At 37.7% G+C, this 17,654-nt stretch overlaps 1 protein-coding gene across 14 annotated transcripts in view; it reads left to right on the top strand.

The window, feature by feature from the left end:
* The window catches only part of cep112 (centrosomal protein 112), a 349,706-nt gene that overhangs the window by 65,937 nt on the left and 266,115 nt on the right, over positions 1–17,654 (top strand). For all 14 annotated transcript variants that reach the window (XR_015479978.1, XR_015479979.1, XR_015479977.1 and 11 more), the window contains exon 9: positions 10,755–10,841. Coding sequence is in view for 4 of the 14 variants with exons in the window: in NM_001327791.1 (NP_001314720.1) it covers positions 10,755–10,841 (87 nt within the window). In the remaining 10 variants the exon portion in view is untranslated. The remainder of the gene's footprint in view (positions 1–10,754; positions 10,842–17,654) is intronic.

The following is a 17,654-nucleotide window of genomic DNA, read 5'->3' as shown; positions in this document are numbered from 1 at the left end:
ACACAGTTTCAACTTACTAGAACTTCTATGTTTAGCTGCTTTGACAGTATACATTGTAAAAGCGCTATAGAAATAAAGATGTATTGAATTGAATACAGTATGCATTTGAGGCATATACTCTCATAAAGAATCTGTGGTTGCTTCTACATAGGGAAGTTTTGGCCAGAGGTTTAGAAAATTTACAAAAGTGAAATTATCACAATTGTGTTGAGCTTCTCTACTACAAGATCCTGTGCTGATGATGGCGTGAAGCTTTTGAGATTCACATACAAAAGAAAAACATATCTCTCTCGAGTTGACGAAAGCCTCCTGGGCTTTATTCACATTTTTGATGTGTAAATAAATGCATTGTTTATGATGAACACAAGAGATTTCTTACTGTTTGGGCTTTAATATGAAATGACGCTGTGGTATATACAGTAGTGCTAAAAATAGTTTCACAATATTTGCGTTATAGTGTTCTATCCAATCACATCGCACAACCGTTAGCTAAGTGTTTATTCTGACTACCAGGTCCGCTTGTGTCATCTTAAAATGTCAAAGAACATCCATTGGATTTGGGTTGAATGATTGCAGGGCTATTAGAAATTTGTTGATGAACATATGTTAATAAGGGGGTTGGTTCACCCCAAAAAGGATAAATCTGTCATCATTGGCTCACCCTTCACTTGTTTAAAACCTATTTGAGTTTCCTTCTTCTGTACACAATATAAGATATCTTGAATATTGCTGGTTGCTCGGACCCATTGACTTCCATGTTTTTTTTTTCTACAGTGGAGTTTGATGTATCCCAGCAACAAGTATTCTTTATTATATCTTATTTTCATTCAATAGAAGAAAGAAACCACATAAAGGAGATTAAATGATGAGGTAATTCTTCAACATGGTTTTAGGAGAACTATGCTTTTAAAGCAACACTGTGCACTTGGGCTACACAATGTACTGTATGGTTACAACATCTATATTCCAATGTGCGCATCCTCAATAGTCACATGGCGGGATCTGCAATGTTGAGGCAGGATTGTAGATTGATCAAGAGCCACAAATGAAAATGTGTGATTTTTGGAGAAATGTCATGCATACAGTTACTACAACTCCAAATCAGAATAAGTTGGTAGAGTATGAAAACACAAATAAACAAAAAAGAAAGTAGTGATTTCTAAATTTACTTTGACTTCTATTTCAATGCAGACAATGATTTTTATTGTCTCCCCCTCCCAAAATAAACACGTATTACAGTTTTGGTTCTTGCAACACAATTTAAAAAAAGTTGGAACAGTAAAACATTTACCATAATGTAATGTTGCCATTCTTTTTCATTCATTCATTCATTCATTCATTCATTTATTCAATCATTCATTCATTCATTCATTTTCTTGTCGGCTTAGTCCCTTTAATAATCCGGGGTCGCCACAGTGGAATGAACTGCCAACCCTTCCAGCAAGTTTTTACGCAGCGGATGCCCGTCCAGCCACAATCCATCTCTGGGAAACATCCACACACACATTCACACACACACTCATACACTACGGACAATTTAGCCTCCCCAATTCACCTGTACCGCATGTCTTTGGACTGTGGGGGAAACCAGAGCACCCGGAGGAAACCCACGCCAAGGCAGGGAGAACATGCAAACTCCACACAGAAACGCCAACTGAGCCGAGGTTCGAACCAGCGACCTTCTTGCTGTGAGGCGACAGTACTACCTACTGCGCCACTGCCTCGCCCCATTCTTTTTCACAACACTTTAAATATAAAATATATTATGTAGGGACTGAAGACACAAAGTGATGAAGCGTTTCAGGTGTAATTGTGTCCCATTTTCCCTGCAAACAAGTCTTAAAGTGGAAAACAGTAATGAGTCTTCATTGTCACATTTTGCACTTAAAAATGCACCACACATTCTCTATTGGAGACAGGTCGGGACTGCAGACAGGTCAGTCAAGTACCTGTATCCTCTTTCTCCGCAGCCAAGGCTTTTGTAATATGTACAGAATGTGTGTTTGGATTGTCTTGTTGAAAAATGCATGGGCGTCCTTTGAAAAGAAGACACAATGTTGTGCTCCAAAATCTCAATACTTTTTAGCATTAATGGCGCCATCACAAAAGTGCAAGTTATCTTTGCCAAGGGCACTGACACAACCCCATACCATGACAGACCCTGGCTTTTGGACTTGCTGGTAACAGTCTGGATGATCCTTTTCTTTTTTGGTCCAAAGTAGATGGTGTCTATTTCTCCCAAAAAAATACCTGAAATACTTATTAATCAGACCAAAGTACACATTTCCAGTGTGTGGTGGTCCATGCCAGATGCCTTTGAGCCCAGAGCAGCGACGGCACTTCTGGACACTGTTAACATAGGGCTTCCTTTTGGCAGAGAACTATTTTTAATGGCATTTTTGGATGTAACTACATTGTGGTACTTCACAAAGGTTTGGCAAAGTAGCCCTGAGCCCATGTGGTGGTATCGATTATAGATGAATGATGATTCTTGATGCAGTGCTGCCTAATGCTGTGTTCACACCAGACGCGGAACGTGCGGATGGATAAATCGCACTATTCGCGCATAAATAGCCGCGTGAACATTTGAGTTTACTCGCTTCATTCGCATGTCAAACCCCGCTTCATTCGCGAGTCAAATTCACTTTAGAACAGACGCGGATTCGCGTGATGGGCAGGGCTTCTGTCTGCCCGAAGACTCTAGCTTCATAGCTAAATGGCTAACATGGATTTTATGAAGAAAATAAGTGTTTATGTGCTTTATGAAGACTGAAAAACAGCGTCGATACGTTTAGGGTCGTGTCTGAGTCCACTACATCCTTTCAAAGGTTCATCCAGCTCTGTGAGCTCATAAACTCCTCCAGAAACTGAACCTGGATGACGGAGGCTTTCAGCGGTGCTTCTGACTGAGCCAAGCCGAGTTTGATGAACTGTTGTCGGTGAAGGCTGGAGGATTTCCATCGAAACACCGACAACAGGTTCTACGTCACAATCATGCCCCCACAAGAGCAAGCTTCTGATTGGAAAAGCGGCACGAATGTACGCTGAAGTTCAGATTTTTGAATTCGAGAGATTCGCGTGAAACGCTCATTAAGCGCGTCAAACGCGCAAAACGCTCAATTGGCCTTGCGCAATTTGCGTCATTCACGCCGCGCCATTTGCGCATATCGCGCCCCAGGATGTCTAATCGCGCATTTGCATTGACTTAACATGTAAATCACTCGCGCTTGATGCACGTTCCGCGACTGGTGTGAACGCAGCATAAGGGATCAGAGTTCACTGTTGTTCAGCTTAGGGTGGCGCTCTTGTCCTTGACCTCGCACTGAAATTCCTCCAGATACCTCGAAACTTTTAATTATGTTGTGCACTGTTCAATTATCGAAATGTCTTTCTTTCTAGGAAGATTGTTCTTAAACATTTCAGTAATTTTCTATCATATTTACTGGCCAACGATCCTCAGCCCATCTTTGCTCCTAAAGGACTAGACCTTTTTTGGATGCTATTTATTTATTTATTTTACCAAATCACCCGTTGACCTTCCCTGTTTCAAATTACATCATAGTTCAGTTTACTTTACTAATTTATTCCCTGCCCTAAATTTCTCCTGTTCCATCTTTTTATTTTATTTATTTATTTATTTTTTTCAAAATTGGAATACTTTTATTTGGGGGGAAAAAATCCCAATTTATTTATTTATTTGTGTTTTCGGCACTGTCTTAAATTATTTGGGGTTGTAAAAAGTTTATCATCTACATCTGTTTTTAAGGCCTGTGATTGTGATTGAAGCATTTCAAGCCATTAATGCTTATGTTCGGTTTATTAGAACACATTGTTTACAGGTGCACAAAATTCAACCTAAAGAAATGTAAGATTAAGGCTTAGAAGCACAATTCTCTCACGATTCTGTATAACTTTTTTTTTTCTTCCAAAGCTCTTCATACAAAGTCCAGATAGTGTTTACGATTACACTAAAGACTTTTAGGAGAGGACGTTCATATGTAATGGAAAGTTTCCATGTATTTGTAATCAGCATGTTGATGGAGTATTTTTTCCACCAGTGACCACTCCAGTAGAGTCGCTATCAGTCCGAATGTGTTCTAGCATGCACCGGAAATGGCCTGTGGCTCTGTGAGTGTTCTCATAGCCTAGAACCGTCTGCATCTCTTTACTCTGGCCGCACGGTGCCCTGCAGCACATCTGATAAGCCAGTAGATTGTGTCCTGCACTGGTGGCAGCAGTTGAAAGCCCTGATCAGCAGTCAGTCAGAGGGGTGGGAGGCTCAAACACAAATCCCGCTCATGCCACATCAAAATATGTTTCCCAAAATACACCAGAAGAAAGACACCGCTTCTGGAATGACCAGCAGCCTTAGTGACGGAACTTCCAACAGCACTTTTTTTTTTTGTTTGTGTTAGCGAAAGTGTGTGCGCTTGTCATACACGTGTGTGCTTTGCGTTATTTGTGTGGGTTTGTCAGCTTGAAGAGGTTGGGATGCATGTTCAAACAGGCCTTTAAAGAGACTGTTGAACTTTTGATCTCAGACAATTTTTAGGCATATTTCAAGCTGAGGTTGTTCTTGATGAGGAGGGGTAATTATAGTCACTTGCAGTTAGGAATGACAATCAAGACATAGTTTAATATAGTGGGGGAAATAAGTACTCAACACATCACCATTTTTCTCAGAAATCATATTTCTAAAGACGCTTTTGACCAGATGTTGATAACAACTAAAGATATCCATGCAGAAACTAATATTATTTAGTCTACAAATGAAATTATGTGTAATACAATGAAATGACACCGGAAACAAGTATTGAACACATAAAGAAAGGGAGGTGTAGAAAGGCAGTGAAAGACCAGACAGCAGCTAAAATATCCACTTCGTTATTGTAAATTAATATTTGCTACTGTAATCCAACATTTATATTAGCAGGAAGATGAAAATAAAACCAGAGTGGACCTTTCAGCAAGACAATGATGCAAAACACAGACAAGGAAACTCTCAAATGCTTTCAAAATAAGGAATCTATAGAATGGCCAAGCCAATCACCTGACCTAAATCTGATTAAAAATACAATAACAAAGATCATATTTGTTAGACAAGACCCACAGAACCATCAAGATTTTGCACTCTGTTGAAGTCTGTGAAACAAAATCACACCTGAGCATGCATGTGACTTTATTCTCCACATGAGAGGCGTCTTTAAGCTGCCATCACCAAAAAAGCCTTTCATATAAAATTATAATACACATGTTTCTGGACCTTTTTGATCTTTTTTGTTAAATTAGTTGCAGTTTTGGCTTTAGTACTGACTAATCTAATGTACAGTTGAAGTCAGAATTGTTAGCCCCTCTTTGAATTTTATTTTATTTTTTTAATATTTCCCAAATAATGTTTAACAGAGCAAGGACATTTTTTTACAGTACATCTGATAATATTTTTTCTTCTGAAGAAAGTCTTGTTTGTTTTATTTCGGCTAATAAAAGCAGTTTTTAATTTTTTACAAATCGTTTTAAAGGTAAAATGATTAACCCCTTTAAGCAAATAAAATTTTTTTTGATTGTCTTCAGAACAAACTATCGTCATACAATAACGTGTCTAATTACCCTAACCTGCCTAGTTAAAGTAATTAACCTAGTTAAGCCTTTAAATGTCAGTTTAAGCTGTATAGAAGTGTCTTGAAAATGTCTAGTAAAATATTATTTACGGTTATCATGGCAAAGATAAAATAAATCAGTTATTAGAAATGAGTTATTAAAACTATTAAGTTTAGAAATGTGTTGGAAAAAAATCTTCTCTCCATTAAACAGAAATTGGGGAAAAAAATAAACAGGGGGCGTATAAATCAGGGTGGCTAATATTTCTGACTTCAACTGTATATGTACAGATGTATTATTGTAAAGCATTCTACAGAAAATATTAATATAAAAAGAGGGATTTGTGAGAGTGACATCACTGACAAACATCCTTTAAAAAGCTCTCTAAATGCGATTGAAAGCATCGTTAATCAGCTGATGTGTCAGCGGATTGATCGCCCGTATATCTGCAAGTTTCAGCGGGTAGATGTGGCTTTATTATGCTTTCAAGCTCATGGATGACCAATCTGACCAATTACATACATTTCTGTTTAGCATCTAACCACAAGGGCCATTCAGCTTATGATGAATAGAATGTTTAGCATGCTAGATATTGGATTTTCACCTACGAATGTTGACACATCAGCATTACTCTTTGATGCGCAATTGTGTAACACCTGCTTTTTTTTTTGTACAATATATTTATTACTTTTTTCAATTTGCATATCACAACAGATTACACAATTACAGAACAATAATCATGAAGGCACAGCAAACTTTTTACCCCCCATTCTCCCTCCCAACAACCCATTCCCTTAAAAATAAATAAATAAACAATAATAAGTAAATAAGTAAAATAAAAATAAATAAACAATTTAAAAAAATATAATAAGAAGGGGGAAGAAAAAAAAAAAAAAGAGGGGATATGTTTAAATCAGGTAGTCTGTTTAGACCATGATACTTCCCATATTCCTAAGCCTGTTCTATTTGTAGTAGACTGTCCACATGTACATTGTACTTTAGAAAGTTATTAAAAGGTCTCCAGGTATCTTCAAACACATTTTGTTTCTTTTTGATAATATACGTGATCTTTTCCATTGACATATGAGATGCCATTTCGTAACACCTGCTTTTATTGGATTTTTTGTTTGATGTGTTTCTGTTTAGTACACCATATTATTTACAGTAAATAACTGAACAATTAAGCCTTAAATGTTTCATTGACAGTTTTATTGATCACTAAGATATGATTGACTTGTATTTTAAGTTGTTTCTATTTAAAAATGAAAATTGCAAAAGTAGCTTAGATGTAGCTAAGCTACTTTTGCCGTGTAGCTTTTAGCTTAGCTTGCTACATTTCCCAGGGGATAGTTTTAGGGTAAGCTACATTTTAAGTAGAGTAGCTAATAGCTTAGCTCACTACATTTTTCAAGTAGCTTGCCCAACACTGTTGTTTTGTGCAAGAGAAGAAAGAATCTACTAAAGGTTTAACACCACGTGAGGGCATTTTATTTATTTATTTTTTGTTTGTTTGAACAATCTCTTTAACACAAATAACTAGGAGGATCTGAAAGCTAATTTTGATCTAATAATAAACTGTGCTTTATATTATATATTAACTCAAGAATTATGCTTAAAACTGCTACAGTGTTTCCTCTAGGATTTTTTTCCAGCTGTGGCGGCAGGCCTTTTTGTTTTACACAGATCCACCAACTACCTGTGGCGTTATTTCAATGACAAATGTCGTGAGCGCAGTATTACAAATCGAGATCGTATTTATGTAATAGCCTACAGCATGCGGATCTCTTTGCTTGCGTTGCGATTTCCTCTGCTCGTGCACAAAACTTCTTGCACGCCCCCTCAAATATAAGCTGCTTCAACAGCGCGCAGATCTTCTTGTGCGCTCTCAAATAAACGCTGCTAAAGTGCGATTTAGTGCGTTTATGTAACATGTCTCCAGCATTTATTAGATTGCTAGGAATATTTATGAATGTCTCTAATAGACCTACAGAGCGATATTAATGCATCCTGAAGTAAAGTGAAACGGCTATACGTCGTGTTTGCTGGCATCACGCACCTGTCAGTCAGCCAGTCAGTCTGTTAGCATGTAACCTTAAAGAGTTAAAGAAATGACACACAGCCCTATCTTTTAATATGTTTTGGTGTGATTATTACCCACTATTAAAAAAAAAATTGTTTTGAATGAAAAGCTGTAATTTAGCCGGGGCGTGATGAAATTTTGTCGTGGCGCCCCGTAAAAGGAAGAATGTAGCGGAAACCATGTGCTACTTTACACTTGTTATAGGATAACTTCATACAGGACTAAGCAGGAACCTTTAAATTTAAGACATTTTTTATGAACTCTAATATTGATCTGCACTGTGTGTGTCCTAATCTTGTGAGTTATTGTTTTGAATCGGCTGTTAAGCTCCTAAAAGTAATGCACTCATAAATCCATTTAGTAGAAGCAGAATTGGAACCAAAATGATTCATACTGTGAAATGACACTACTATATTCATTGGGTGCATGTAGTGTTTAACTGTCTTTAATGTGATGAAATGCTAATGAAGACAGTTCAACTGTCTCTGTGCGGTAGCATTTCTATCTGTCTGTATCTTCTGTTTCCTGTCCAGTGCTAATCATCAAAGCCGTCATCATTTCATCAATGTCTCTGATCCATGCGGTTTTGTGTTTGCTGTGAACATTGACTGATTCTTAACTGACTCTTTCATCGAGTGGTCTTAAAAATGGTGGACATTTTTTTAATCACTTTGATCTGCTTTGTTGATATACTTTAACTCTAATGACTCATTTACGACTTCCTTTTCTTTCAACCCAGATCATATGCTGATGCAAAACCATTAAAACAGCCTGCTTGGAATTCGTTATAGCTACAGCGTTAACGTCACTGATTTGAGCTTGTTGAGATGCAATGAGATTAACCTGAGCTGATGAATGTCATTGTGAGCTGTAAGATTATGCAGAGATTGTGCCAGAACTTTTGATAGGCAACGCAAGTTTGTTTATGTAGCACATTTCATGCACAATGGTAATTCAAAGTGCTTTACATAAACAAGCATAAAAGAAATAAAAAATGATAGAAACCGATTAAAATTTGCTAAAACAAGTTATAAACGAATAAAAAAGAAAATAAAAACATTGTGTAATCTGTCGGATGGACACTGAAAAAAAATATTCAAAGATGATTCCTTGCATTTATTTATTTTTTTTTTCTGTTAAGTGATAGTAAACATTTTTTTTGAGCTGAATTTAAACAAACAAATTAAGTTGAACATTATTAAAGGGTCACGAAACACCAAAATACATTTTTTGAGCTGTTGACAGTCGTATGTGTGTCCCACACTGCTAAAAACACTATTAGGACACCTATATTTCACTAAAAAGTGTAAATTGGTTGTTTTTGCGTCATTTCAAGCAAATTCGTACTTCCTGTTTGAAACGAATTTTTGAAGCTGCGTCACGGTCATGACATAATAGCGTGTATTCCAGCGTGCAGACTGGACGTCTGTGCCAGAGTGAGTCTTATTACGTCTTACAGTGTGATGCATTAATGCATGAGTAAGGCTTGGTTTAAACCAATCAGCGCGCTCTTTTGTGCAACTTCATTAATATTCATTACTGTCAGAGTGTAGACGGCAAAGACGCCATGTTGTGTTGGCAAAACAAGCGTGAAGTGTTGCTTTTATAGTTTGCTGCCGTTAAGTTTCGTTTTCATTTTCTCTCTGTGAGAGCGCAGACTCACGTGTGGATTAACAGTGTACGCGACGCTCGACAACAATAACTTACGTGTCTAAGGAGGATTATTGTTTACCTCAGAGCTGTTCTCATCTGTAAACGCTGAGATCCAGATTCGCTTGTAGTCTCCTCTTAATAAAGACGCGGCTCTAGTTGCTGGTGATTGTCCTGTCTCTACAGATTTGGTAAGTGAGCGACCAGTGCTCTTTGTTTATTCAGTTCGTATTTTATTCGTATCAAACAAACTATTGCACCGAGAGCAATAGTTAGCACTAACAGTTACAACCAAACTTTAACCTCGTGTTGGATTTTGTGACCGGAATAACACACGCGGCTTTCTGACGCTACCTGCCGTGTGTATCTAAGTTTCCGGGAAATGCTGAGTTTTTTTTTCTCTCATTCGCCGTGCGGTATCAAACATTGCATGAAAAATACACGCTTAGAGCAGTTCCTCGAATCAAATATCACGTTTGTCGGGAGGGACATTAATGAATTCCCTGAATGAAAGAGCCAAACTGCAGTTAAAGTCCACCATTTAATCATTTGGCAAATAATTCGACTACAGATGTCCATGTAAACACAGTCACATTGTCCGCTGTGGGTGTGTGTTTTGACTCTGAAATTCAGCGCGCCCAAATAGACACTCCCACACCAAGCCGCTTTTCTTCCTCTGACACTCCCCCCTAAACAGAGCTGGACACGCCCACTTTTCTGACTTTTTCCAAAGTATAGGTGTGAAAACACCCTGTTGAAACGAGGGGGTTTCATGGCCCTTTAAGTTAAATTTGTTTGTTTAATTTTTTTTTTCATTCATTCATTTTCTTGTCGGCTTAGTCCCTTTATTGATCTGGGGTCGCCACAGCGGAATGAACCGCCAACTTATCCAGCAAGTTTTTACGCAGCGGATGCCCTTCCAGCCGCAACCCATCTCTGGGAAACATCCACACACACACTCATTCACAATGGACAATTTAGCCTACCCAATTCACCTGTACCGCATGTCTTTGGACTGTGGGGGAAACCAAAAGCACCCGGAGGAAACCCACGCAAAGGCAGGGAGAACATGCAAACTCCACACAGAAACGCCAACTGAGCCGAGGTTCGAACCAGCGACCTTCTTGCTGTGAGGCGACAGCACTACCTACTGCGCCACTGCCTCGCCCTGTTTAATTTTAACACAAATAAATAGTTTGCAATAGTTCATGCAACACTTTTTTTCAGTGAGCTCATTAGGTAAAGGCACAGCTAAACAGATGTGTTTTCAGTCTTGATTTGAATGCACCTAATGTAGAAAGTAGAAAAATTTGCCTGCTTGATTTCAACGGTCAGAGAGTGAAATGCAATGATAAAACACATACTTATGTTTTAGTGTGGGACTTTTTATTTTCTGCTGTGTCATTTAATCTGTTTTTATTCATAGGTTGAGTTGAGGACTAAAGTCTTAGAAGCCAAACACCAGGAGGACACCCTGAGGATGCAGCAGAAACACGATGCAGAGATACAGAAGGTAAAAAACAAACAAACACATTGACTCTTTTTTAGATAAACACCTTATTTTCAGATAAAAGCTCTTTTTAAAGAATTCTTGGGAATTCACATAATGCATTAATAGCATAAACAGTACAACAGTGATGTACATATGGAAGATTTTCATTATATTTGCATATAATTATCTTATAAGCTTAAATAAAAATTATGCCAAAGAGGAAAACACAAAAGTTGTCCAAGGTGTTTAATGTTATATGTTGAATTAGTAAATAGTACATAAAAAAAGTAAATAAAGTTATACTACATAAAATAATAAATTATTAAAATTAATAAAATTAAATAATAAAAAAAATACTACAACCCCAAATCAGAAAAAGTTGGCACAGTATGAGAAACTCTAATAGAAAAAGAAAGTGGGGATTTCTAAATTTACTTTGACTTGTATTTCATTGCAGACAGTACAAACATTATTTAATGTGTTCCTGGTGGTTTATTTTTTATTTTTTTTAATGAACACATATTCAAATTTTGGTTCTTGCAACACATTTCAAAGAAGTTGAAACAGTAAATCATTTAATTCAATTCAATTTACTTCACCTTTATTTGTATTGCACTTTTACAATGTAGATTGTGTCAAAGCAGCGTCACATAGAAGATCATTGCATCATTTACCATTTTATAATGTTGCCATTGCTTTTCACAACACTTCAAAGCCGTTTAGGGACTGAAGACACCAAGTGATGAAGTGTTTCAGGTATAATCGTGTCCCATTCTTCCTGCAAACAAGTCTTAAGGTGGACAACAGTACGGGATCCTTGTTGTTGCAGTTTGCGCTTCAAAATGCAGCACACATTTTTTATTGGGGACCGGTTGGGATTGCAGACAGGCCAGTCAATTACCTGTATCCTCTTCCTTCGCAGCCAGGACTTTGTAATGTATGAAGAATGGAGTTTTGCAGGGTCTTCAGTACATTATTTCTTTATTTGCATTTTCCATACGATCCCAACCTTTTCTGATTTGTGGTTGTCGAATTTTACAGTTAAATTTGCAAAAAAAAAAAAAAGTAAACTTTTTTTTATGGTAAATTAAATAATTATACAGCATTAAAACTGCAATGTTTACTCACAATCTTTACATTCATCTGCACATTTTACCTTTGTTACACAGACAAAAACACTACCAAAATCAGGTAGTGATGAGAAAGTTCAGATGCAAAAACCTCTAAAAGCCATTTGAAATGTTCTTCAAAAGTGAGCATTTCTATCAGGCTCCTGTCTGTAGGTTTGGTAATTTAAAGTATATGGCAAACAATGCACACTTTTAAAGGTCTTTAAAAATAAATAATTCAGCATAAACATAGGAGTCTGAGTGAGATAAATACCCATATTCAATGGAAATTTCATCAGTTTGCATCTGAACACTTTACACACACACACACACACACACACACATATATATATATATATATATATATATATATATATATATATATATATATATATATATATATATATATATATATATATATATATATATATATATATATATATATACACACACACACACACACATTTTTTTTTTTTTTACTACACACTTGTATACACATTTTTATTTTGTCCTGGAAATATTGATATATGTAATGATCTGAGTGGGGATCGAACCCGGGTCTACAGTGTGGTTAGCAGTAGTTCTTAGTCCACAACGTATGAATTCCAAAAAAATAATGCAATCTTTACTGAAGAGAATTTGACAAAAAAGGAAAGACAATATCTCTCTACAGCCAGGGTTGAAAATTACAACAAAAATAGTAAAGCCGAGCTTCCTAAAACACATACAAAATAAAAAAGACACAAGGGTCTCAGAACAATCAAATAGGAATATAGCAAGCAAAAAGTCTTGAGAATAACTTAACTGGACACTGGACGAGGCAGCAAGAAGTAGGGTTCAGGACTGAACACAGAGAAGGATACAAAGCAGTCTTATATAGAGCAAAGAAAAGGTGGTGGTGATTAGGCTGATTACAGGGGAGTTTAGAGGAACAAGAGTCACAACCTCCATCTAATGTTGAGGAGTATACGTGATAAAGTACTGAGATATTACAATATAAGCATTAGCATTTAGCCTTTTACTGTTAAAATCACTCCTTTTTTACCTTTTTTATTTTTTGTTTAAATCTTTTTTTGTTTAACATTTTTTTGCTGGTTTCTTCAGTATTTGACGGGACTTTTCACAATTCAAAATCCATCATTCAAGTATTTCCATCCATATTTAGACTTTAGCAAATCAATTTTAATTAATGCACACAAAACGGTGAGTCAGACGCATATACACTGTATACCACACTTGTTTACAGTGCATCAGATGCTGTATGCATTAACTGACATGACCTGGACTAGGGCACTCAATGTGATGTCACAGCAATGAGATACTTTCAAGTGCTTGGTCAGTCTTTTGAAGAGCAGATGAGTGAAAATAAATCCACAGCAAACTTATTCTAAACCTCAAACTCAATCCCTGGTGATAGTTTATTAGCCACTGGCTGACATTTTTAGTTGCCCCATAAAATTGGGTAACCACGTTGAAAATGCCAAGTAAATATGCCTATTGCACAAGGTTTTTTTCTCCATAAACAATGAATGAGAACACGAGGAGATGATGAGTTTAGGATGACAAGTATGTCGATGACATGCAGATCAACTGCTGTTTCACTGCTTTTAAGATACTGGTTTTATTATCAATTGTGAAAAAAGGATCAACAATCAAACAGGCAATTTATTCTTCCTGAAACTTCAGCATGTCCTGTGTCAGTATCTCCTCTGTGACTTCCACATTTATTGTCTGGTTCGTTCATTTCCAGTGACAGCACAAAGTCTATTAAATTACCTGGTCTGCAAATGTCTGCATGTCCCCACACTTTTATAAGCAAAAACATTGGCAGACCGTTGTCTTTCATGACGTCTCTAAAAGCCTGTCGGCCTCTGGACCTCATCCTCGACACTCTGTTACGACTCTGCTTTGTGTCTGAAAAGAGCTCTTTAAGGAGACGATGGGAAAATGTTGTGTGTCCCTAAATGTTTCACGAACTTCCCTTTAACCTCCATAACGCCCCCTCTTTCCCTCGCTCTCAGCTGCAGGCTTTCATCTTCCACAGGCGACCGGCTCGCAGGATGATGAGCTTAGCAACAGAGTGCACTTCTGACTAACAAAAAGCAGGATAAATAATCCACTGATGGGCTCGCTGACTTTTCAGAGGGGGAAAATAACTTTTAGGAGGCCTTTTTGCTTCGAATGATCTTGCATCCATGTTCAAATAAAGGACCAGCCCTGAAATGGTCTGCAATGTCCAACCTCGCTTCCCTGAATGCTGGCGTATTAGGCTTCATGAGAGACCATCACCCCCAACCTCAGAGAGTACATTTGAAAATAGGAGCTCTTATTGCTGGCCCTTTGAAGACTATTCCTCTTTAGGTTCTCCAAATGGGGATTGGGTGGTAGCTTTTTGTAGATCTCGAACACTGTCCTTCAGCATTAGGTGAAATCTTAATTGGGTCAGATGGTTTTTCATCTGCGGTTGTGTTTGTTTTGCTCCTAATGAGCACTGTTGTTTGGTTCTGAACCACTCAGATGTTCTGCTTTCAGAGAATGTCAATATTTACTCAGGTGCATCTTTCTTTGAAGACCCTATAAACACCAAACACACGCGGCGCAGAGCTGTCTGTTGGTGGGCTCGATTGAGTCCAGGGGCGAATGGACCGTTGCGTGTGCCCTGTCATGTCCTCCAAGCCGTTGATCTCCGTAGGGTCCTTTGAGAATTACAGACCCCTGGTCGCAACGCCGCTGTCCACTCTCGCTGAGACAATGGCCGACAGCCTTTGAACTCCTACTCGGACACAGGCGGCTTGTAGAAGGTCAGGCCATCAAAGGAGTTACAGCGGTCTGAACAAACGACTCTCTGCTGAGCTGCGGTCGCATCAGATAAAACACATTTCTGAAATGCCCGCCCGCCTGCCTCCCGCCCCACCTTGAGCCCAGTCATCTTATCGCCCACAGCTCAAGGCACAAGACTTGGCCACCGTTTGGGAACAGGTCCAACAGATTTGCTGTTTATTTGGAACTCGATAAATACGGGTTGCGCTTGCCTCCCTCCCACTCTGCCACAGAAGATTTCTTAATTCTTTGGGTTCATCAAAAGCCCGCACTTTGTCACACAATGGCTAGATTGTTGAGGACTTGCAGAACCGGTCCACTGGAGTCTGAGAACCCCCTGCAGAGGTCTTTGGGAGATGAGGGACAAGGTCATGAGTGAGTTCCTCAGAGCTGCGGCACAGGTCCTCTCAGATACCGGCAACGCTCATTCATGCTTCCAAGAATCTGAAATGTTAACACTCAACATGCTCATGGGACACATCAGAAAGAATGTGTAATTCCGTTTCAGAGAAGGAATTGCTTCATTTCCTTTTATCCACCCCCCCCCCCACCCACCCTAAAAGAAATTCAGTGAGTTACTTTTGCATATATGCTTTGCATATTCATTTGCTCTTTTTTTTTTTTTTGCTGCTAACATGGTTGTAAGCAGTGGTGAGGAATTTTATTCATCCAAGTGACTTGCTTTATTTCATTGGTGCATTTAGTGTATATGTTTTGTTGCTCCTGTAAATTAGTTTGTACAACCAACAAAAAGCTTTCAAAATTATGAAATAAATAAATAAATTCTAACAAGCTGTGCTTTAAGCAATGTGACCTTATTATTATTATGAAGTCACTTTCTCCTCAAGTCATGGATGTGCACCAAATAGGTGACCATAGACGAGCAATATCACACGAGTAGCAGTGTGCTACACTGCAAAAAATGCTTTTCTTGCTTAGATTTTTTTGTCTTGTTTCTAGTCTAAATATCTAAAATTTCTAATATCAAGAGACATTTTCTAGGCAAGCAAAACATATTGTCTCGTTTTGAGAAATAGTATGCCAATATTAAGTGAGTTTTTCCTTAAAACAAGCAAAATAATCTGCCAATGGGTTAAGCAAAATAATCTTGTTTTTTCTTTCGACGTAAGATTATTTTGCTTACCCCATTGGCAGATTATTTTGCTTGTTTAAAGGAAAAACTCACTTATTATTGGCATATTATTTCTCAAAACAAGAAAATAGGTTTTTCTTGTCTAGAAAATTCTTCTTGAGTTAGGAATTTTCAGATATTTGGACTAGAAACAAGACAAAAAATCTAAGTAAGAAAAGCATTTTTTGCAGTGAACATGGCTGTATATCAGCACTGGTTGGAGGTGTGCGGCCGAGTGCCTTAGCGCCCCACCAGTGCTGTACACAGCTATAGCACACTGCTACGAGTGTAATATTGCGTTTATACAACAGTTCGACGGCACAATCTTGTACATAAAAAAGAAAATCAAACACAGAGTCTAAAACCCTTTTGTATTAGGAACTGCTTTCTTCCGCCATTCTTTCACATCTACAGTTGACATCAGAACAGCAGAAGCCGTTACTAATTCACCAATGTCAGTTTAGAGCTAGGATTTGAATGATTCTCTATAGCGTAATGTGAAGCGGCGCTTCTGGTGTGTGACCCCCTTAAGGTGATGACAAAACAGCAAATTTTGCTCACATTTTAAGATTATAAGGCTGAACTGGACATAAAATGCCATCTGTCTACAGAGATTTCTCACCAGACTGCTGTTGTGTTTGCTATAAGGAGGGACAAGGTTGAATTCAGCTTTTTATTTGCAGCTTCTTATTGACTCTATCAGGTTCATCCAAAAAAAAAAAAAAAACAACGAGGCTTCCGTTTTTCACCTTTTTAGTTCGCACTCAAGAGAACACACTGAGCAATGGCTTATTATGTGGTTCTGGCGCCATCTTGTGGATAGAAAACGTCAACTGTCGCCGACGAGCTGTCTCTCAGAAATTGTAAATATTTAAAATAGGCACTATTCTTACAAATAAACTATATAGTTGCAATCTAAACAGCTACATTTACGACTAAAAAAGCCTCAAAAGTATATTTGGTTGTCTAACAGCAGTAATATTTGTCAAACTGTAGTGTCTGCTTGTTGCTGGCTGTATGTAGGAGGACTAATACACAAAGGGTAAAGAGGCTGTACGGATGCTGATATTACTTAAATATATCACTTCTATCAGCCACTCAGATTCGAGATCCAGACAGAACTGTTGTATAAATAATATTATAACACTACATAATAATTCAATAATCGTTCAGCTTTGAGAAAACATTATATTATGTTATAATATGACAGTTCCAAGCTTAAAAAGCCTTTAAAAAAACATAGTGTTATATTTAGCTGGTTTTCAGTAGTGTAGCAAGCATAAATGGCTAATAATGTGCAATATTTCATTCATGCAAGATTTTCACAGTGACAGTGTTCTTGTCTCTGCTGACATCTGTATGGAGATAAGCACTTTGTCCAACATAAGCATAGTGGTTGACATAAGCCGGCGGGGTACAGGAATTCTACTAATTGCTGTCATTTCCCCATAGCTGGCAAGGTGGAAGAGCGCTATTTACTTATTTATGTTATGTTATTTAACTATTTTCATACATTCAATCACTTTCGGCCAGCAGAAGTCTGTTCATAAATAGCATACCTTGTTCATTTTGTGCCATTCCATGTAGTTTGATCATGAAGTGCCAGCTCATTCAGCCAAAATGTTCATCAATTGATACAGTATTTTTATGCAAATTAATTCTAATTATATGCAGTTTGCTCATGCTATGGTCTGTCTTTGAAAGCAAGGATTAAAAAAACGCTTCTTTCGTCACATACAGCCCAAAAGAGTGCTCTGTGAGCGAAAAAAAATA

This window comes from Danio rerio, chromosome 3 (genome assembly GCF_052040795.2).
Source record: "Danio rerio strain M-AB ecotype USA chromosome 3, GRCz13ab, whole genome shotgun sequence".
Taxonomy (NCBI): Eukaryota; Metazoa; Chordata; class Actinopteri; order Cypriniformes; family Danionidae; genus Danio; species Danio rerio.
This window is presented reverse-complemented; position numbering and strand designations above follow the sequence as displayed.